Source organism: Saccopteryx leptura, chromosome 1 (assembly GCF_036850995.1).
Source record: "Saccopteryx leptura isolate mSacLep1 chromosome 1, mSacLep1_pri_phased_curated, whole genome shotgun sequence".
Classification (NCBI taxonomy): domain Eukaryota; kingdom Metazoa; phylum Chordata; class Mammalia; order Chiroptera; family Emballonuridae; genus Saccopteryx; species Saccopteryx leptura.
In genome coordinates this window covers 11860911-11882189 of record NC_089503.1, presented here as the reverse complement: position 1 = coordinate 11882189, position 21279 = coordinate 11860911, and the positions used below count along the sequence as shown (strand labels likewise).

At 54.0% G+C, this 21279-nt stretch overlaps 2 protein-coding genes across 4 annotated transcripts; one reads left to right on the top strand and one right to left on the bottom strand.

Moving 5' to 3' along the window:
• Window positions 1–24: 24 nt before the first annotated feature.
• On the top strand, window positions 25–18095 carry BEST1 (bestrophin 1). Of its 3 annotated transcripts, none has more exons than XM_066360610.1 (11): window positions 25–65; window positions 7574–7760; window positions 9304–9398; window positions 9876–10109; window positions 10704–10858; window positions 11226–11303; window positions 11650–11802; window positions 13178–13258; window positions 13588–13739; window positions 15966–16610; window positions 17767–18095. In XM_066360610.1, the coding sequence occupies exons 2-11, from the start codon at window positions 7609–7611 to the stop codon at window positions 17783–17785; spliced, it is 1764 nt and encodes a 587-aa protein (XP_066216707.1). In that variant the 5' UTR covers window positions 25–65; window positions 7574–7608; the 3' UTR covers window positions 17786–18095. The 3 variants fall into 3 exon arrangements, with proteins under 3 accessions (XP_066216707.1, XP_066216699.1, XP_066216692.1); XM_066360602.1 differs by lacking the exon at window positions 25–65 and adding an exon at window positions 6218–6319; XM_066360595.1 differs by lacking the exon at window positions 25–65 and adding an exon at window positions 6218–6319 and having other exon boundaries at window positions 7544–7760.
• A 115-nt stretch (window positions 18096–18210) lies between these two features.
• FTH1 (ferritin heavy chain 1) lies at window positions 18211–20856 on the bottom strand. The gene is made up of 4 exons (XM_066360583.1): window positions 20544–20856; window positions 19061–19207; window positions 18630–18755; window positions 18211–18532 (listed from the first exon to the last, which is right to left on the bottom strand). The coding sequence occupies exons 1-4, from the start codon at window positions 20655–20657 to the stop codon at window positions 18374–18376; spliced, it is 546 nt and encodes a 181-aa protein (XP_066216680.1). The 5' UTR covers window positions 20658–20856; the 3' UTR covers window positions 18211–18373.
• Window positions 20857–21279: the final 423 nt, after the last annotated feature.

The following is a 21279-nucleotide window of genomic DNA, read 5'->3' as shown; positions in this document are numbered from 1 at the left end:
AGTGGTGAACCCTCTGGCCCTGCGTGGCCGGCTCTGGCCTCTGCCATGCTTCTCCACTGTCACGGGTAGGTCTGGGCTGGGCGAAGCTGGACCCAGGCGTGCCCCAGCCTCTCCCTGCCTCTTCCGGTCCCTGTGTCTTTCTGCAGGAGCCAGAGCTTATGTGTCCATCTCTTTGAATGTTACGTCTACTAGCCCTTCAGGGGTGAGGCTGCCTGGCCCCAGGGGGTAGGTGTCTGTCTTATTTCTAGCCCCCGGGCGGCCAGTCTTCCATTCTCCTCTGCCCAGCTATGCCAAGCCCTTCTTTTTCTCTCTTGACTTCTGCCCTGCTCGTTCCTGTTTGCCCCAAGAGGGGTGTGGGCTGGCCGGAGCCCTATGCAGAGCCTGGCGGCAGCATCCAGGACTGGTGGGCTCACCGCAGGGTCCCCTGCCCACTGCCCCCAGCCAAGCCGGGTCTTTTTCTTATGCCCGGCTGAGGCAGGTCCTGGAAGGGCACAGTGGCAGCCCCTCTGTGATGATACTGTTGCCATGGTGATTCTAGATAAGAATACCATAGCGTTCTGCCTTTGGAACTCCACCCACCTGCACAGCTCTGCTCTGCCTGCCCCCCGAGATGACTTCCCACTAGGGGGCTTGAGCACATGGGCTCTGCTCTCATCAAAGTATTTTCCATGGCCCTGGCCGGTTGGCTCAGTGGTAGAGCGTCGGCCTGGCGTGCAAGGGGTCCCGGGTTGGATTCCCGGCCAGGGCACACAGGAGAAGCGCCCATCTGCTTCTTCACCCCTCCCCCTCTCCTTCCTTTCTGTCTCTCTCTTCCCCTCCCGCAGCCAGCGAGGCTCCATTGGAGCAAGGATGGCCCGAGTGCTGGGGATGGCTCCTTGGCCTCTGCCCCAGGTGCTGGAGTGGCTCTGGTCGCTACAGAGCGACGCCCCGGAGGGGCGGAGCATCGTCCCTTGGTGGGCGGAGCGTCGCCCCTGGTGGGCGTGCCAGGTGGATCCTGGTCGGGCGCTTGCGGGAGTCTGACTGTCTTTCCCCGTTTCCAACTTCGGAAAAATACAGAAAAAAAAAAAAAAAGTATCTTCCATGCATCCCCATCCCTTGGACCTCCTTTCAACCCCCAACAGAGACCACTAGGCTAACACACAAGGCTCCACCCCTCAGAAACCTCCGCTGGGGAGGTGACGGTGGATAATGGACAGTGCACAGGATTCATAACAGATGGTCCGTATTCCAGTCCCCACCTGGCCCTTTCTGGCTGAGTGCCCTTGGACAAGGCTGGTTTAGCTTCAGCACTCTCCTCTGTAAAATATGGGTAACAATGCCATACTGACCCTCTCCTCGGCAATTCCTCTGTGACTGCCCACGGGCTATTTCCTTCGTATGGAATGCTCTTCCATTCTTCTCAGTTCAGGCGAACTTCTACGCACGCTTCAAGACCCAGTTCAAATACTCTTTTCTTTGCAAAAGTTGCCCTGACCTCTGTGCACTTGGTACAGATATTAGGCCCTGATGTTCTGTGTTAGAGTTATTGTTTCCTTGGTTTTTATTTGACTATGAATTCTTTAAAAAAATTTTTTTTTAAAATGGTTATTATTAGAGAGAGGGGAGAGAGGCAGAGAAAGCGGGGTGGGGCAGGAAGCATCAACTTGTAGTAGCTGCTCCTTGTACGTGCCTTGACCGGGCGAGCCCGGGGTTTCACACTGGCGACCTCAGTCTTCCAGTTTCATGCACTGGGCCACCACAGGTCAGGCTAAGAATTATTCTTTAAATTACAGTTGACATACAATATATTAGTTTCAGGCATACAACACTGTGACCAGGCATTTATATAACTAACAAAGTGATCACCCCTGTAAGTCTAGAAGCCAACTGGCACCGTGCACAGTTTTTACAATATTATTGATTACATTCCCTACGCTGCACTTTACATCCCTGTGAGTATTTTGTAACTGCCAATTTGTACATCTTTTTTTTTTTTAATTTATTTATTTTTTACAGAGACAGAGAGTGAGTCAGAGAGAGGGATAGACAGGGACAGACAGACAGGAATGGAGAGAGATGAGAAGCATCAATCATTAGTTTTTCATTGCACATTGCAACACCTTAGTTGTTCATTGATTGCTTTGTCATATGTGCCTTGACCGTGGGGCTACAGCAGACCGAGTAACCCCTTGCTGGAGCCAGCGACTTTGGGTCCAAGCTGGTGAGCTTTGTTCAAACCAGATGAGCCCGTGCTCAAGCTGGCGACTTCGGGGTCTCAAACCTGGGTCCTCTGCATCCCAGTCCGATGCTCTATCCACTGCGCCACCGCCTGGTCAGGCTTTTTTTTTTTTTTTTTTAAAGGTTTTGTTTATTGATTTTAAAGAGAAGAGAGAGAGAGAAAAAGGGAAGGCGGGGAGGAACAGGAAGCATCAACTCATAGTAGTTCCTTCCTGCATATGCCTTGACCAGGCGAGTCCTGAGCTTTGAACCTGTGACCTCAGTGTCCCAGGTCGGCACTCTGTCCACTGCACCACCACAGGTCAGGCCAGTATATATATCTTAATCTCTTCCTCTTTATCATCCATTCCCCCAACCCCCTCCCATCTGGCAGCCATCAATTTGTTTCTGTTTTGTTTGTTCATTTATTTTGATTTTTAGACTCCACATATAAGTGAAACCATGTGGTATTTGTCTTTCTCTGTCTGACATTTTATTTAGCATAATACCTTTTGGTCCATCTATATTGTTGCAAATGGTGATGTTTTGTTCTTTTTTATGGCTGAGTAATATTCTGTTGTACCACATATTTTTTATTCATTCACCTACCAATGGACAATTTGGTTGCTTCTATGTAAATAATGTGATAAACACAGGAATGTCTATATCTTTTTGAATTAATGTTTTGGATTTCTTTGGATAAATTGACTATAAATTCTTGGAGATGGGAATCAGGATAATCTCAGTTTGGGCATCAGAAATGGTTTGTTGAGCGAATACTTGGCAGACGGTAAGTAGAAGAGACTTACTCTGACTGCATTGGGACCCTGGAAAAGGTCAGTCCTGGGGCCCCTTGTCCAAGCATGACTTGGGTCAATCAGTGCTTCTTGTGGCTTTTCTGTGTGCCCGAGCTGTCCCTGGCTGGCTGAGAACATTTTCATGGCCCAGTCCCAGTGGGAGATACCATCACTTGTGCCAGGGTGTGCCTGTCTTAGCGCTGCGGTGGTGCCAGGCACACCTAGCTGCTCATGGGTATTTCTGGGGACATCCTGGAGCATCTGGGAGGGGAAGGGGGCCTGGGGCAGCACTGTCAGCTGGTTCTGGGATGTTGTGAAGGAACCCCCAGTTCAGGAAAAAGGGAGGGAGGACTCCAGTGTCTCCCAGCTCCCTTTTATGGCTCTATAGCTGCTGGCCAGGGTCAAGGAGATGAGGGAGCCATCCAATGTAAGCTCCAGGGTTCACAGATTCTGAGCCAGCAGACCAGCTTCGGCGTGAGAGCCAGATAGTCAATGGCGCCCTCTAGCGGCCATCATGGGGCAGTCAAAACCCTGATCCCACAAAGGCCGGTGTTTTCATTTATTCTTTCAACTAATATATACAAAGTGAACATTGCGAAATTGTGCCAGGTGTGGTGCCAGTCACATATTTCAGTTTTAATTAGAATACATATTTATTAATCATTTGCTAACTGGAAAACTCTCTCTCGAGTGTTATGGGGGGTGGGAAATACATGATAGACAAATATTCCCTTACAGCAGCGGTTCTCAGTCCGACTGTCCCTTAGGCTTGCCTGGGGAACTTGAAAAGCCACCAGCACCTGGACCCCGTGCAGACGAATGGGATCTGGAGGGGTGGGCAGAGGCACCCTGGTTCTCAGGTGGTCCAGGAAAAGTTAGCAGGCAGCCAGGCATGAGAATCACTGGTTTGGAGAGTTGACTGAAACATTTCTTGTCCCGCATTCTTACTTAGCTGTCCAGGTAGGTGTTATTATTATTGTCCCATTTCGCAGAAGAGAAGACTGAGGTTCAAGTGAACCTGCCCCTTTCCCGGTTCAGTTAAGGACAGCGATGGGAAAGGTGCTTCCCACAGCATGGGTGGCAGGGATGCAACCAACACTCCTCCAAGGCTGTCCCTGATCTCTGAAGAGGCTCCCTCATGATAGTGTGCCACAGAGGCAGATTTAACGGCGGGTGCACCGGGCGTGCGCCCTGGGCCCCAACTTCTGAAGGGCCCCGCAAAACCCCAACCTTACACTTTTTTCTAATAACACCAAGTTTGGTTGCATATGTGCAATTTTAACATGAATAACACAAAATATTTTTTATTTATTTAAAAATATGGATAACATATATATATATATATATATATTTTGTATTTTTCTGAAGCTAGAAATGGGGAGAGACAGTCAGACAGACTCCCGCATGCGCCCGACCGGGATCTACTTGGCACGCCCACCAGGGGGCGACGCTCTGCCCACCAGGGGGCGATGCTCTGCCCCTCCAGGGCGTCGCTCTGCCGGGACCAGAGCCACTCTAGTGCCTGGGGCAGAGGCCAAGGAGCCATCCCCAGCGCCCGGGCCATCTTTGCTCCAATGGAGCCTCGGCTGCGGGAGGGGAAGAGAGACAGAGAGAAAGGAGAGGGGGAGGGGTGGAGAAGCAGATGGATGCTTCTCCTGTGTGCCCTGGCCGGGAGTCGAACCCGGGACTTCTGCACGCCAGGCCGATGCTCTACCACTGAGCCAACCGGCCAGGGCCGATAACATGTATTTTTATTTTCCCTCTTCCTCTTTTTTTTTTAAGGGGCCTAATATTTTCTTCTGCGCCCAGGGCCTCAATTGACTTTAATCCACCTCTGGTTTGCCATGAATACAAAAAAGCCAATTGTAAAATAATTATGAAAATTTTTCAGGCGCTGACTTATAGCAGCAAAAGTGGTGTGCACCGAAATCCCCCTCAGTCTCGGCACTGTTAGCACTTAGGGACTTGTCAGAGAGAGAGGAAGGGGCTGGTGGGTTTACTTTACGGCTCAGGATCAGGTTGTAAGTCAGGGCTTCTGAAAGTGGGGTCCGAAGGCCACTAGCATCATAATCCCACGGTGCTCCTTGGAAATGCAACATCCCCTGGGCGCAGAATCAGATGCTGGTGAAAGAACCTGGCAGCCGCACATTTAATTACGATTCCCAGCCCTCCTTATGGCCACTGAAGACCAAGTGCCATTACTATTTTGGCCTTTCCCTCAATTCAAGAGGAACATGTCCTAGACACACGTCACTTCTGGTGGCTTAGGAGGGCCCTCAAGTATGGATTGATGTGTTAAAATGAATGAAACCCGCCCTGGCCGGGTAGCTCATTTGGCTAGAGCATCATCCCCATACACCAAGGTTGCAGGTTCCATCCCCAATCAGGGCGCATATAGGAATCAACCAATGAACGAACAAATAAGTGGAACAACAGACAGATGTTTCTCTCGCTAAAATCAATAAATTAAAAAAAAATTTAAATATACGAAACTAGCTGCTGAGCTATTAACCAGCTGCCCTCAGGGACCTGAGCACACACCCCATTTCTCTTGGGCTGGCTGGGAGCCAGAGGCATGAACCCCAGGCCTGGCCCACCCCCATTCTCCTTCCCTAGCTCTGAACCAACCTGCTAACTCTGTCCTGCCAGCCAATCACCGAAAGAATAGCTGATGTCATCAGTAGCCAATCAAAGTTCCTCACCGGCATACAGCAGAATTCTGTCACTCTTGCAGAGGTGATGGAAGCTGAAGAAATGCCATCCTTTGCGGATAGGAACACTGAGGCCTAGAGAGGAGCAGAGGCCCTCCCAGAGTCACTGCACACAGGTGGCAGAGTCAGGACTTCTGAGTGTGGCTCCCGGGGCTGCCACCGCCTCACAGGGCCTGGGCAGAGGCTCCCGTCTGCACGTCTGCAGACAGCCCTGGCCCTCTTCCCCACAGCACTCCCCGCAAGCCCTCAAGGGTCAGAAGTGAACTCCTCAATCTTGGGATTTTAGAGCCCCCAGAAAATGGCGGGATTGGCGGGCCCTGGTGGAAGGGGTTTGCTGGAAGTTCACCCCGGCTCTCGGCCCTCACCAACACACACCCAGGAAGGAATTAAAGGGGTCCTGGCGGCTGCTTATGGACAGATTATGGGGAGGAACCAACACAAGGGCTCCTTTGTGGAGCTGTTGGCTTAGGGAGTCAAGTGACCGCTTAGCACCCACATGGGCAGTGCCAGCCCCTAAGTGTAGGCAGGGGCATTGGCCACAGGACCCCAGAGAATCTCATCAGTCCAGTGGCCAGACCTTTTGTGGAATCCCCCGACCAGGCTGGAGGCCCACCTGTGAGTAGGGGCTGCCTGGGTGGGCTGCTCTGGGGCTTTGAGGGCCTGTGGGGTAGATGACTATCCAGCATATGTGTGTGCAATGTATACACACAGGCAACACGTGTGGAGATGCGTGGGCACCTGTGTGTCTAGGCCAGTGGTCGGCAAACTCATTAGTCAACAGAGCCAAATATCAACAGTACAACAATTGAAATTTCTTTTGAGAGCCAAATTTTTTAAACTTAAACTATCTAGGTAGGTACATTCCTTATCGAGGTAGCGCCCACACGTGGTATTTTGTGGAAGAGCCACACTCAAGGGGCCAAAGAGCCACATGTGGCTTGCGAGCCGCAGTTTGCCGACTGGGGGCTGTGCAAAGGCATTGAGGCAGGAGTGAGCTTGGTGTGCACTAGGCACAGAGAGACAGCCAGTGTGGCTGCATTAGAGCGACTGAGGGAGGGTGCGTGTCAATCATTGCTGCAATAAATTTTTATCAAGCTCCTCCTCTGAGAACACAATAGGAGCCTCTGTCTTAAGGAAGGAATAGGCAGTAAACAAGCAGATAGTCTGCAAAATATAATTTCAAGTATAACATAATTAAGTGGTGTTTAGAAAAATTGAACAAGGTGAGGGGACGGAAAGTGTGGTGGCACCGGGATGCTATTTCCAGGTAGGACAGCTAGGGACATTCTTTTTGAAGAGGTGATCTGAAGTGGGAATGAGTCATACTGTTAGATCAGGAAGAACATCCCCAGGGCAGGAAGATCAGCAGGTGGAAAGGCCCTGGGGTCACCGTTCAGTAAACATTGTTTGAACATCTCTGCCAGCCAGGCCCTATTCTGAGAAGTGGGGACAGGACAGTGGACAAGACTGACCAGGCCTCTTACCAATTCTTTCTTCAAGGGGGTTGAGGGAGCTTGGAGAACTTACAAATAAGATGGGCCCAGAACAGAGGACAGCCCAGTGCGTGCAGAGGACAGCCCAGCGTGTGCAGCGCCATTGTCCTTGTCATACAGTTCAAGGGCACAAACCTCTCTGTGTCTTCCCTGCTGAGGTTGGGGGCAGCCTCTGGGTTCACTGCCCACCTCCCACAGGCAGTCAGAGCGGGAAGAGCCCGGGGACCACCACATCCCCATCTCGGGGTCTTGAAGGAAGAGTGGGGTCCAGAGCAGGGAAAGGGTCCTGGCTAAGGTCACACATGAGCCCCAGACTTCCTCTGACCAAGGCCCTGCTCCATCCCAGCCCCCATCGGTGTCTCCCTCTGACCACCAGGACCCAGCCCACCTTCCGCAGCCCAGTGCCTGACCATGACTGTCACCTACTCGAGCCAAGTGGCGAATGCCCGCTTAGGCTCCTTCTCCCGCCTGCTGCTGTGCTGGCGGGGCAGCATCTACAAGCTGCTCTACGGCGAGTTCCTCATCTTCCTGCTCAGCTACTACACCATCCGCTTCATTTACAGGTACAGGCGGAGGGCTGAGGCGGGGCCCGGGAGGGGCGCAGCTGGGCCTTGGCCATCTCCTCAGAGCTCCATTGGGGGTGCGGCCACCAGAGACCTATCAGGCTCAGCTGAGCATGTGACCCAGCCCCGGAGTCGAGAGTCGGGGCTGGGGAGGAGAGTAGAGGAGGGAGCCTCTCAGACACCCATTCCTCCAGCCCCCGGAGGGTCCTAGGACCCAGGCCTTACCTGGTCCCATGCAGCTGGGCCATTTTCCTGAACCTTACACAGGCTTACAGGTTCAGATCGTACCTTTTTCTTTCCCCAATAAAAATGTTTACATAAACAATAACATATGGACAGATATAATCACAGACTATACACTAGCATTTTAAATGGAAAAAGCATTAATAACTGAATGGATTGAGTATATCCACTACATAATTTTTTTGAGTCCATAGTGATAAAACTAAAGCACATTGGCTTTCTTTGGTTGTTGCTAGGATACTAATATACTTTTTTTTTTTATTAGACTTTATTTTTTAGAGCTGTTTTAGGTTCATAGCTGAATTGAGCAGAAGATACAGAGTTTCCATAAACCCCTCCCCCATATACACAGCCCCCCCACTATCAGTGTCCCACAGCAGAGTGGGTACACTTGTCATAGCAGATGGACTCTCGTGGACACACCCTTATGACCCAAAGTCCACTTCATAGTTTACGTTAGGGTTCACGTTTGGCGTTGTACAGTCTATGGTGTCCTAAAAAAAATAGGCCCTGGCCGGTTGGCTCAGTGGTAGAGCGTCGGCCTGGCGTGCAGAGGTCCCGGGTTCAATTCCCAGCCAGGGCACACAGGAGAAGCGCCCATCTGCTTCTCCACCCCTCCCCCTCTTCTTCCTCTCTGTCTCTCTCTTCCCCTCCCGCAGCCAAGGCTCCATTGGAGCAAAGATGGCCCGGGCGCTGGGGATGGCTCCTTGGCCTCTGCCCCAGGCGCTAGAGTGGCTCTGGTCGCAACAGAGCGATGCCCCAGAGGGGCAGAGCATCGCCCCCTGGTGGGCAGAGCGTCGCCCCTGGTGGGCGTGCCGGGTGGATCCCGGTCGGGCGCACGCGGGAGTCTGTCTGACTGTCTCTCCCCGTTTCCAGCTTCAGAAAAATACCAAAAAAAAAAAAAAAAAAAATAGTTTCACTGCCCTAAAATCCCTCTGTGCTCTGCTATTCATCCCTCCCTACCGTACCTTTTTTTTAAAGACCAAATATCTTTTGTTTTAACCTACTTAAAAAAACAACAACTGTCATTTGGAGCCTTTAAAAGGCCCCCAGAAAATGGCAGGATTCGCAGCCTTTCACGGAAAACCTCCCTGGGGACCTCCTTCAGCCATGGCACTCGGCTGGGGTTCACGCTACCGGAGCAGTGGGACCCAGCCCAGGCAGCCAGAGCTGGAGGGCCCAGTGAACGGGCCAGGGAAGCCGCAGGGCAGTACAGAGGCAGCCACACGCCTACCCTGGGGCCAGTCTCCGCCTGTGCTCCCAGTGTCGCCCCATCTCCGCCTCCCCACCCCTTCCCCAGGATGGCCCTCACGGACGAACAGCAGGTGATGTTTGAGAAGCTGACTCTGTACTGCGACAGCTACATCCAGCTCATCCCCATTTCTTTCGTGTTGGGTGAGCTCCCTCTTCCGGGCGTCCGCGTCCCTCTGGCCGTTAGGACCGCAGGGAGCTAGCAGCCGGGTGGGGGGTGTGGGGGGAGATCAGTGTCAGGTCCGTGGCTCTCGGTAGTTCAGGGATACGGGGAGACTGCAGCCGGAGGGACTGACGTTAGACTTGAGGAAGGACTCCTGCTGTGAGCACTGAAGACCTCCGTTTCCGGGGCAGCGCCGGCACCACCGTCCCTGGAGCCGCTGCGCAGGCGGGAGCGGGCTCTGGCGGATTTCTGGGATGGGCGGCGGAGGGTGTGGGAGAGATCACTCGAGGCTCTCCGCCTCCACGCGGGACTCTGACGGCCTCCCCTCCCGCGCGCCCTCCTGGAGGAACCGGCTGGGCCCGCTCCGTTAGGGAGATGGAGAAGCCGAGGCGTCGCCGCGCTGGGCGCCGGCCGCAGCCTGGGCCCTCGCCTCTCGTCCCCCCACCCCTTCTGCCCAGGCTTCTACGTGACGCTGGTCGTGACCCGCTGGTGGAACCAGTACGAGAACCTGCCGTGGCCCGACCGCCTCATGAACCTGGTGTCCGGTTTCGTGGAGGGCCGGGACGAGCAGGGCCGGCGGCTGCGGCGCACGCTCATGCGCTACGCCAACCTGGGCAGCGTGCTCATCCTGCGCAGCGTCAGCGCCGCGGTCTACAAGCGCTTCCCCAGTGCCGAGCACCTGGTGAAAGCAGGTGGGCGGGGCCGGGCTGGAGGTGGGTGGGGCCAGAGGCCCTGGGCTGAGGATTGGGTGCGGACCCGGAGCGAGTGCGGTCGAGACCTGGGGGCCGAACTGGTAGGGTGGAGTTAGGTGCCTGCAGCTGGGGCCAGGCCAGAAAGCTGCCCTAGCGGGACAGGGGTTTGAGGTGGGGTTAAGGACCCTTGAGGGATAAGAGAAGAGCAGGTAGGGGGCAGGAGATCGGGGAACGGGGTAGGGGGTCCTTGGAAAGAGACGAGGTACTAAGGTCTACCTCCCTCGACCATTCCCCATCCTGTCCTCCTGTTCTCTGGTTTCCAGGCCTGTACATCTGTGACCATGGTCTCTGGCCTTTCCTGACCGAGTCCCGGTTAATAAGACAGACCCCTCTTAAGTGCTCTGTCCAGAAGAGCACTTAGTAGGCACTCAGTAATTACTCTTTGAAAGAAAGAGGATGGCAAAAGAGCTCCGAGCTCCCTACAGGCTCAGCAGGAGTTTGGGCCTGAATCCTGAGGACCCTCCCACCCCCAGGGCTTGGCCACCACCTTCTTGCAGGTTCCCCGATCCAGTGGTTCTTCCCTCTACCCTGCAGGCTTCATGACGCCCGCGGAACACAAGCACTTAGAAAAATTAAACTTGCCACACAACACGTTCTGGGTGCCCTGGGTGTGGTTTGCCAACCTGTCAATGAAAGCTTGGATCGGAGGTCGAATCCGGGACCCTGTCTTGCTGCAGAGCCTGCTGACTGTGAGCCCACTGCGCAGATGGCCGGGCGGCAGAGCAGGGAGGGTTGTGCCCCAGGGGGAACAAGGATTTCAACAAAGAGGAGGCTTGAGTCCCTGAGGGTCTTCCTAGAGCCTGCCTTGGGATTGTAGGATCTTTTCCAACAGGATTCCACAGTCCCAAGTGGCCCCTCCCAAAGTCCCCTTAAAGTGAGCTTCTGAGAGCCTTGTTCCTCTTTGATAGATGAGGAGGCTGAGGCACAGAGAGGCCAAGTGACTGCCCAGGACCACACAGCTTAGGGCTAAGCCATAAGCACCAGACCCTGGTACCTGGGAAAGAGCCTGGGAGAGCAGGTGGCGGCGGAACCCCAACCCTCCGTCCTGTCCCCCAGGAGATGAACACCTTGCGTACGCAGTGTGGACAACTGTATGCCTACGACTGGATCAGTGTCCCGCTGGTGTACACGCAGGTGAGGACAAGGTCGGTGAAGCTGCCCCTTTAGAACTGAGGCTAGGGGGTCCCAGGAGGCAGCCTGTGACGAGAGGGACTCACTTAAGGGCTGAGAAAGAGGCTCACCCCGGGAGCTGGGTCTGGACTTCGCAGGCTCTCTCTAGTGTCATGTTGGAAGAGCCCAGGCTCCTGCCTGTCTAACCCGGTGGAGGCAGTGTCATCATCCCCATTTTAAAGAGGAGACCACAGAGACCAAACTCACACTAGTGTGAGGGTGAGAGCAAGGCCTCGTCCTCCCAGCCCCGGGAACATCCTGGCCCCAGGCGGCCACCCAGCCCGTTTTCACCGCCCCCTTCTTTGCCCAGGTGGTGACCGTGGCGGTATACAGCTTTTTCCTGGCCTGCCTGATTGGACGGCAGTTTCTGAACCCAGCCAAGGCTTACCCGGGCCATGAGCTGGACCTCGTTGTCCCCGTCTTCACATTCTTGCAGTTCTTCTTCTATGCTGGCTGGCTGAAGGTGAGCCTCCCGGGCCAGGCTGGGCTGTGGGTGTGGCCGGAGAGGTCACTGCCAGCCGCTAGAGGAGAGTCTCCGGGGTGGAGAGCAGGGCACCGCGGTGGTCCTGACCATGACCCAGTCTCTCCACCTCTTTACACACAAAGAGACTGAGACCCAGACGGAGCGGAACCTGTGTGAGGCCCGTGTCTGATGGCACTGCTGCGCCCAGGCCTGGAACTTAGCAGGCATGGGAGGCATAGGGAGAGTTCAGCTGTCAAACCATCTGATGCCTCCTCAAGAGAACAATCTCCACGTTTGTCCAGAACGAGGGAAACACATGAACAAGAGCGGTGGTGGCAGGCCGTGCTGGCGCGGCAACTTCTCACAGTCCCCAAGGATTAGGTCCCAAATCTGTTTCCTCTGCTTAGTGAAACAAAGCCCTGAGGCTAACTACCCCCAGCCCTCATCCTTTATAAGACAGATGTGCACCTCCTCTCTTTACTCAAGTTGTCTGTGGTGGGGTCATGCGGGTCCTGGGCCCCACTCCAGGTGGCTTATTAAAGTATCACTTCCCATCACAACCAGTGCTCTTTCTAACAGGAATTCTGAATGACAGTGTTCTGTCCACCTCTTTCTCTTGCCACCCATTTCCCACCCATTCTCCCATCCTTCCTTTCTTTTGTGGCAGCGGTAGTGGTGGTGTTTCTCTCTCCCACCTCTCCATGTCTCTCTCTCTCTCTCTCTCTCTCTCTCTCTCTCTCACACACACACACACACACACACACGTATTTCCCCCCTTCCCCAGATCAAACCACATCACACCATTTTGATGCTTGGAATTCGGGTGGTACCTGCTGGCTTGCGGGATGCCGCCGACCCCTTAGCACGCTGCAGCTCACCGCCAGCGCAGGGCTGTGTCAGGCGAGGTCAGAGGTCAGTGCCAGGATCTGCCTGTGGCTCTGCCCTTTAATTCAGCACAGCCTCAGCACGTAGGTCTGTTGCATTAGCAAATAATGAATAAGAGAATGTTTGAAAGCATGAATGAGTAACTGAACAAATGTACAAAACTATGCCACTCCAGGTAAGATGCAGTGCCGGGTGATAAAGGTGGTGACTGGGCTGAGTGACACCCTCACAGCCAGCTCTGGGTCTGCAGCGGGAGGACTGGCTCAGGGGAGTCAGAAAGACTCGCTGTCCCAGAGGGCAAGGCCATGTGTGTGGGTGACCACACGTGTGGGTGGCTAAAGCCCTTAGACAGTGGCTTTGGAGACAATGGTCACACAGGAGGGACATCCGGGAGGGGCGGGAGGTGGAATGTCGGAAGCTGGGGTTTGTGGGTGGGAAGCGAGGCTGCAAGTCCCACCTGAGGACTCCCAGAGCTACACCTACCCCCAAGGTGGCAGAGCAGCTCATCAACCCGTTTGGAGAGGATGACGACGACTTTGAGACCAACTGGATTGTCGACAGGAGCTTGCAGGTACGGAGGAGGGAGGGAGCCCGTGCCATGGAGCCTCCCCTAAGTAGACCTGTGGGGGATCCCCACACTGGACCTGGGGAGGGGACCCAGAAACTCTGTAGAGGGGCCTGACAGTGAACTGCCTCCCCCTCTTCCCCACCAACCATTCACTCGTGGGATTCCCACCCCTGCTTTTGAGGCTTCAGGTACACATCAGTCTCTCCATTTTGCAAGTAGGTAAACTGAGGCCCAGAGACACAGAAGTGGCCTCTCCAAGCCACCTGGCAAGTTCATGGTCCTGCTTGGGCTGATCTTTCTGTTGGACGTCTGCTTCTGTCCCCGGCACCCAGGTGTCCCTGTTGGCAGTGGATGAGATGCACCAAGACCTGCCCCCAGTGGAGCAGGACATGTACTGGAACGACCCGGAACCACACCCGCCCTACACAGCCGCTTCTGCCCAGTCTCGCAGACCCTCCTTTTTTGGCTCCACCTTCAATATCAGGTAGGCAGTGCCGGGGAACCATTTCAGTGGACAAAACCCAAGTGCAGCGGCCTGCCTAGGAACTTAGAATAGCCTAGTTAATGCGGATGGGTGCTTGCTAAGTGCAGGCACTGTTCTAAGTTCTTTACATACAGTATAGGAACTGTTTTTTGCTTTCCACTAACCTTGGTTGGCTGTCTCCAGTTTCCAGATGATTCATTCCAGGTTCAGAGAGGTTAAGTAAGGTGCCCAGCCCGCTGTCCCATAGCCAGCAAGCAGCACCTGTGGGCCAGGGTCTGGCTCACCTCCACCTTGTACTGCTTCAGGGTTCTTGGGCGCCTCCAGTCTAACCCCGTGTCCACAGATGGAAACTGAGGCCCAGCGAGAGAAGGGACTTCCTCAAAGGCAGTCAGTGGTCAGCGAGACAGTGGGGACATCAGGGCCTGGGGCCTGACTCTGGTCCAGAGCTGTTTTCTGCTAGGCCAGGGTGTTTGGATGGGGAGCAGAGTGGCGGTGGTGGGAGGGGGTGGCCCTGGGATGTGGGAGGGGTGGCAGGCATGACCCAGCAGGATGTACCTGCTGGGTAGTACAGTGTGACCCAGCCTCAGATCACCTACAGCAGCCAAACTTCCCTCCACTTGGGTCCCATTTTTCTGATTTGGTCAGAAATCCTTACCTGACCGGGCGGTGGTGCAGTAGATAGAGTGTCGGACTGGGACGCAGAGGGCCCAGGTTCAAAACCCCAAGGTTGCTGGCTTGAGCATGGGCTCAGCAGTTTCAGCAAGGGGTCACTGGCTTGAGCCCAGAAGGTCGCTGGCTTGAAACCCAAAGTCGCTGGCTTGAGCAAGGGGTCACTGACTCTGCTGTAGCCCCCCTCCCTGGTCAAGGCACATATGAGAAAGCAATCACTGAACAACTAAGGAGCTGCAATGAAGAATTGATGCTTCTCATCTCTCTCTCTTCCTGTCTGACTGTCCCTATCTGTTCCCCTCTCTGACTCTCTCTTTGTCTCTGTCAAAAAAAAAAAAAAAGAATTCCTTTTGAGCTGCTGCTGGGCCACCATGGGCTAGAGGCCACCCCAGAGAGAGGATGCTTGTTGCATGGCGGGGTCCATACCATCAAGGTTTCTTCTGCAGTATTAAGCTCTTATTCTCTTCTTGTTCTATAGAACCCACTATCCTATTATCTGTAATTAGAATTTGCTGGAGCTCCCTAGTTTGCGTGCACAAAGTTTGGAAAAGGGATCAAACGAAGGCTTACTTAGGCCAGAAACATTTCCAGAGGTTGCCTTTGAGCTCTACGCAATCCGTCCTCCAGCAGCTGAAGGCTGGGGACAGCGCGGGGGAGTAACAGAAAATAATAATGCCTAGGGCTTGCCTCTGAGGAGTACAGTCTAGTCATGCAGGGGTCCCCAAACTTTTTACACAAGGGGCCAGTTCACTGTCCCTCAGCCCTTTGGAGGGCCGCCACATACAGTGCTCCTCTCACTGACCACCAATGAAAGAGGTGCCCCTTCCGGAAGTGCGGCGGGGGCCGGATAAATGGCCTCAGGGGGCCGCATGTGGCCGCGGGCCTGGTAGTGAGCAAGCTCAGACTCTGGGCCCAGTGTAGGGGCTGGGCGCCCGGGGCAAAGGTCAGACCATGGGAGGAGCCTCTGGCTGGGCTGCACCTGGGCCCTGAAGTATGGGGAGAGAGTTTGGACAAGGGCAAGGGCGGGCCACCCTCTGGCGTGGCTGGGCTTTCTCTCGCCCAGTCCAGGCCTTGGGCTCCCAGGTAGCCAGACTTGGGGATGCTGCTGCCCAGCTGGAACCACAAACCCCTGACTTGCCGAGTCACTCCTGGGCTTCCTCTAGCCACCCCTCCCTGGGGCCAGTAATTCCGACTGGCATGAGGGGGTGTGAAAGGGAAGACGCAGTGATGACGAAGAAGCCCTTGAATGCCAGGCTAGGAGTCTGAATGTAATGTGGGCAAGAGGGGGCCACAGCACGGTGTGGTGCGCTGGGCCAGAGGGACTAATCGGGAGGTACAGGGTGGGTCGGGAGGGAGCCACAGCACGGTGTGGTGCGCTGGGCCAGAGGGACTAGTCGGGAGGTACAGGATGGGTCGGGAGGGGGGCGAGTCAGGCACCGTGAGGAACACCGTGTCCTTGACCTTGGGCCAGAGGGAGGGAGGAGCAGCAGGGAGAAATAGATCAGGTTTGGTCCTTTGTTCCCCTTACTCAACCCTCAGCCTCCTGCTTCTTTCCAGCCTGCATAAGGAAGAGATGGAGTTCCAGCCGAACCAGGAGGAGGAAGAGGAAGAGGGTGCTCACAATGGCATCATCGGCCGCTTCCTGGGGCTGCCGTCCCACGACCACCACCCCGCCAGGACAGCCTCAAAGACCAAACTACTGTTGCCCAAGAAAGAAGCCCTTCTCCACGAGGGCCAGCCCGAGAACCTCGGTGGGGCCAGAAAGAGCGCTCGAGATCAGGAAGATGGCCGGGCCTGGACGATGAAGGGGGAGGACGCCTTTCTGCCCACGGCGCTGTACGGGAGGCCAGGCTACCACAGCGCCCCGCAGACGCCCCTCAGCCCCGCCCCGATGCTGTTCCCGCCGGGACAGACTGCACCCTCAGGGCTGCGCCGAATCTCAGGCGGAGACAGTGCTGTCAAGGACCAAAGCCTACAGCCTGGGACTCCTGGGACCAAGAGCTTTGAACTGCTCCCAGAGTGTGCTGGGGCCTCAGTGGAGCACCTGGAATTGTGTCACATCAAGAGGAAAACTGTCGAGTTTAACCTGACCAACATGTCAGAGGCCCCTGCAAGTCATCTCAGAGAACCACGTACACAATCAACAAGCAACCTACACACTATCCTCAAAGATCATGACCCCTACTGGGCCTTGGAAAACAGGTCTGTCCTTTACCCGAACCAGGGTCACTGCACCCCCTCTTTGGGTGCACCCCCACTTCTCTCGCTTTGAGTCTGCCCTTCTTCCACGATTTCCAGAGCATGCCAGACCTACGCCCAGCACTGGCTTGGGGCATACACTTGGCCACCCCAGCAGGAGCCCTAGGGAAGTGCTGGGCCTTTTGCTCATTTCACCCACCAGCCTGGTATCACCAGGCAGGAGTCCCGGGACCTAGGTGAAGGAAGGGGCTGCACTGACAGGCATGACAGCAGGGCCCAGGCTTGCATGGGGAGATGTGATCACTGGATCCAGCTGACCTTTGTTTGAATAGTGTGACAGACACAACTCAGGGGGTAGAACTGGAGGCTTTAGGTTGTAGCCCAGGAATTTTACCTCCCTGCCCACACTCAGCGGGAGACTGTATTTGAGCACTCCCCCACAACCAGGCCTTGAAGCTCCTACAAAGGCCCCCATACCTCTGGGAGCAGATGACTTAAGGCGAGGGTGTACAGGTCCCTGCTTCGGGGACCTCAGCAGACTTAACTTAAACGTGCTCTTCCTGCCTCACGCATGTGCATGTGCGGAGTCAATCCAAGCTCTTCCAAAACCCTAAGTATATCCCTTCATTCCATCTCTACTGGACACTCACCCAATTACACATCTGCCTCATCCCAACCCCAATCATGATATGGGAAACTTAATACTAAGCAGTTTCTCTCACGGTCAGAATACATCATTTTGACTGAAAACTTAAAAAGGCTACCATCTCTACCTTGCTTCTAGTGCTAGACAAACATCCTTGTGGCTTGTTTGGGGGAGGGGTATTAATGGCTCTGCAATCTCTTGACAATAGCCATTGTTTTTTTTTTTTGTTTTTTTTTTTTTATTCATTTTAGAGAGGAGAGGGAGACAGAGAGAAGGGGGGAGGAGCTGGAAGCATCAACTCCCATATGTGCCTTGACCAGGCAAGCCCAGGGTTTTGAACCTGCGACCTCAGCATTTCCAGGTCGAAGCTTTATCCACTGCGCCACCATAGGTCAGGCTGCCATTGGTTTTTAATAATTAAGCTGCCTCAATCTTTGATCTCCTACTGCAGCTAATTTAGTATTGAAGTTATCTTCTATACTCATGTTGTCAATTTTCTCCAATTTTCAATAGGGATGAAGCCCATTCCTAGCCGGTTTCCCAAGGGGATGCTTCACCAGCCTGGTCCCACCTGCGTGTACACCAGCGGGACACTGACCCAGTCCTAGTCATCTAGTTCTCCACACTGCAGTGTTCCAGGACAGCCTGAACTCAAGGGTTAGCTCCATGGATAATAGTTAGTTTCAGGACCACTTAAGCCTTTAAATGCTTAATGAACCACTGGAAACGTAATTTAGTCATGAGTCCTTAAGTTCTGATTTCAGACACCCAAGCCTTGGTATCGTTCCCAAACTTAGGTGTTTCATATAACTAAGGTTTAATAAACTAAGGACTTTCACAAATACAAATCCTCTTAGGTGTTTCATTCTGATTAGTGTGAACTGTGGCACTTAAAAGATTTAGTGAAGACAGCCTAGATACATTCTTAGCCCATCCCAAGAATTCAAAGGTAACAGCTGGGTACCAAATTACTTTATTTGAAGGAATGGTACAAATGAAAGGACATAAGTGGATGATTTGGTACAAGTTTTAGAAAAGGTAAAGGTAACTCCAACATGCACATACACTGCTTTGGTGACCAGGGAAGTCACGCTGTGGACATGGGCAGCCAGCCTAAGGCTTAGCTGTCTCCATCTCCCAGGGTGTGCTTGTCAAAGAGATACTCTGCCATGCCTGTTTCAGGGGCCCCCAACCTGCGCAAGTTGGTTATGTGGTCACCCAGTTCTTTGATGGATTTCACCTGCTCATCCAGGTAGTGAGTCTCAATGAAGTCACACAACTAGAAAACAGAATGGAGAAGAAAGTTATTGGTGAAACTCTCCCAACAACCAAGGGAAATGATTCCCTCCATTTACTCCCTGGTTGCCAATACTCACATGAGGGTCATTTTTGTCAGTGGCCAGTTTGTGCAATTCCAGTAGTGACTGATTCACACTTTTTTCCAAGTGCAATGCACACTGCATTGCATTCAGCCCGTTTGCCCAGTCGTCGGAGTCCGGTTTCTGAAGGAGAGAAGCTAGGTCAATACGTCCAATCTCCACCAATCAAACCATGACAACTTAGCGGGCATCTAATATGTAACCTTTCGGCAAAAAGGACATCTAAGTTTCTCTTGATAACAATGTCCAATTCAACATCCTTGGCCATTACCATTTGCCTACTTTGGCTTAGATGGTGGGCCAAAATAGCACAAAAGCCCAACGTACCCTCCTTTTAAAAGGGCAACTGCTGGTCTGAGCGGTTTCTGACACTCGAGGACTGACTGCTAGATAAATGTAGCACAACATCCCCACCATCCTTTGTTCACCTTGATGTCCTGAAGGAAGATGCGGCCACCACGCTGGTTCTGCAGCTTCATCAGTTTTTCAGCATGTTCCCTCTCCTCATGAGATTGGTGAAGAAAATATTTGGCAAAGTTCTTCAGAGCCACATCATCGCGGTCAAAGTAATAAGACTGAAAGAGAAACACAAACACGTTATGTTAGGGGCAAGCTGTGTTCCTGGACTGAACACAATAATTACTTTCTAGTCCAAAATACAGAAATGAAACCTGGTCCTTGAAATCGAAAGCTTACTACAAGGAACCTTGAGACTATCACAGGAATTACCCGCAGTATACGGAAGGTCTTCAGGACCTGTATTACTGCAAAGTTCTTACAGCTGGTGTCAGATTTCACTGGTGAGGGTGCAGGAGGCTTTTCCCTGCACTTTTAGTGCCTTCTTCCCCTCCCTCCCTGATAAACCCACGTTGAAACACAAGTTTGCCAGCTTACAGGCAGACTAAGAATTTCTAAAATTAACCGGCTAGGCAAGGGGACAACTGTGGGAAATGCTAATGTAGACAAAATGTTATCAATAGAAGCAAAAATCTGATTCAGTTTTTGACATTTCCTGTAGTCAAGGAGTTCCTTAAATGGAACAGCAGTCACAGAAATCCAGGCCTGTTTTCAAATCCATCTGGAACATATCTATTCTTGGATGACTGCACAATCATAAGACAACTCTAAAACTCCCACCACACCACCTAAAATCAGGATTTGGGGGAAAACCGATCTCCCGATTACAGGGGTAAATTCCTTGTTAACTGTTGGTGGATTTTATCCAAGAACTGCGCGTTCGGTTAGAGGGACTACAGTCCAGTTTTTAGATACAAAAAGGACAAAGAAGTACCCAAGCACTAGGATGGTGAGTAAGACAACTTCGTGTCCACAGTAGACAATTCTAGAGATATCCTTAAATTCAAGTGGGGTTTACAGATAAGCAGAGGGGAGCGGACAGCTGTTAGGGAGTGGTCGGCCCAGGCAGATAAGCCACTTAGCACCAGCCCCCAAGGTTGCCATCCGACACCATTACCCAGCAGGCTCCGCCATGCCCAGGGGGATGGGAGCTGGACCTCTATGCCCGTTAGTCAAGAAAACCGAGGGCCTCAGGGACACGTGATCAGACTCAGAGGAGGCGATGAAAATGCAAAAATCCACCTTCCTAACTGCAGAACTGTATGCGATGTAGGTGCAGCAATCCCAGGATTTCTGGAAACTAGGCTCCCCTTAAACGCAGTGGTGCGCAGAGGCAGACCTTGCGCACCCTCCCAGAAGATAGTCGGAAAGGGCGAAGTGCCCGGAATTTCTGCGCACAGGTCCCAAGAGACCCAGAGGAACCTCCATTTTCTCCAAGGGCGCATGCGGGCGGGGGACCCCCACCGGTAGCCCCACCTCCGTCCAGCCCCGAGAAACCGCCCCCGTCCCGCCCAGCCCAGCCCAGCCCAGCGGCCAGGCCGCACCAGCCCTCACCATGGACAGGTAGGTATAGGAAGCGTAGAGCTCCAGGTTGATCTGGCGGTTGATGGCGGCTTCAGAGTCCTGGTGGTAGTTCTGGCGCACCTGCGAAACGGTGGGGGTCGTCATGGTGGGCGGCTGAGAAGAGGCGGCTGGACGGCGCTGGAGCTGTGGCGGTGGCCTTGGGACGGTCTGAGGACGATGTGAGGCGGTGGCGGAGGAATGAATCCGGTCGGCCGGCTGGGATGGGGGGGAAGTCGAGCGCCGGGTTCCGTTCAAGCACTGTTGAAGCAGGAAACCCCAGCGACTCCGGCGAAGACTGTGGCGCAGGCTCCAGCCGCCCGCTTTTATAGCGGGAGCGGGCGTCCGGCCCGCCCTGGCCAATCACACCGCCCGCCCTTGGCGCCCCGCCCCGCCCCGCCCCTCGCCGTGGGCGCGCGCCACCGCCCCGCTGGGCCAATGGGGGCGGGAGGCACGGGGCCTGCGCGTGTGCGTGGGAGCCTGCGGCGGGGGAGGCTGCCTCTGCTTTGTGTGGAGCGCTTGGTGTGCTTTCAGGGATGACCTGGGGGAGGAGTGGGAGGCCCAGCTCGGCAGCTCGGTCCGGACCCCACTGGGGTCTTGGGTCAAGGAACCACGGGAAACCGCCCCTGGCCCCTGGTGCTGTGGGTCAGGGCTGTTAATCAGCGCTGCACAGTAGCAGTTACCACACTCCGAGGTCACCTAAAGCAAATTGGGAAACACAGGCCCTAGG

What these genes read in the sequence shown, in the direction of transcription:
- BEST1 (XM_066360610.1), top strand. Translation starts at nt 7,609, where the DNA reads ATGACTGTCACCTACTCGAGCCAAGTGGCGAATGCCCGCTTAGGCTCC. An exon ending in CGAGCACCTGGTGAAAGCAG is followed by an intron (nt 10,110 to 10,703) that starts GTGGGCGGGGCC and finishes TCTACCCTGCAG; the next exon opens with GCTTCATGACGCCCGCGGAA. An exon ending in TCTATGCTGGCTGGCTGAAG is followed by an intron (nt 11,803 to 13,177) that starts GTGAGCCTCCCG and finishes CCTACCCCCAAG; the next exon opens with GTGGCAGAGCAGCTCATCAA.
- FTH1 (XM_066360583.1), bottom strand. Translation starts at nt 20,657, where the DNA reads ATGACGACCCCCACCGTTTCGCAGGTGCGCCAGAACTACCACCAGGAC. An exon ending in CCTATACCTACCTGTCCATG is followed by an intron (nt 19,208 to 20,543) that starts GTGAGGGCTGGT and finishes TTTCTCTTTCAG; the next exon opens with TCTTATTACTTTGACCGCGA. An exon ending in CTGACAAAAATGACCCTCAT is followed by an intron (nt 18,533 to 18,629) that starts GTGAGTATTGGC and finishes TCTGTTTTCTAG; the next exon opens with TTGTGTGACTTCATTGAGAC.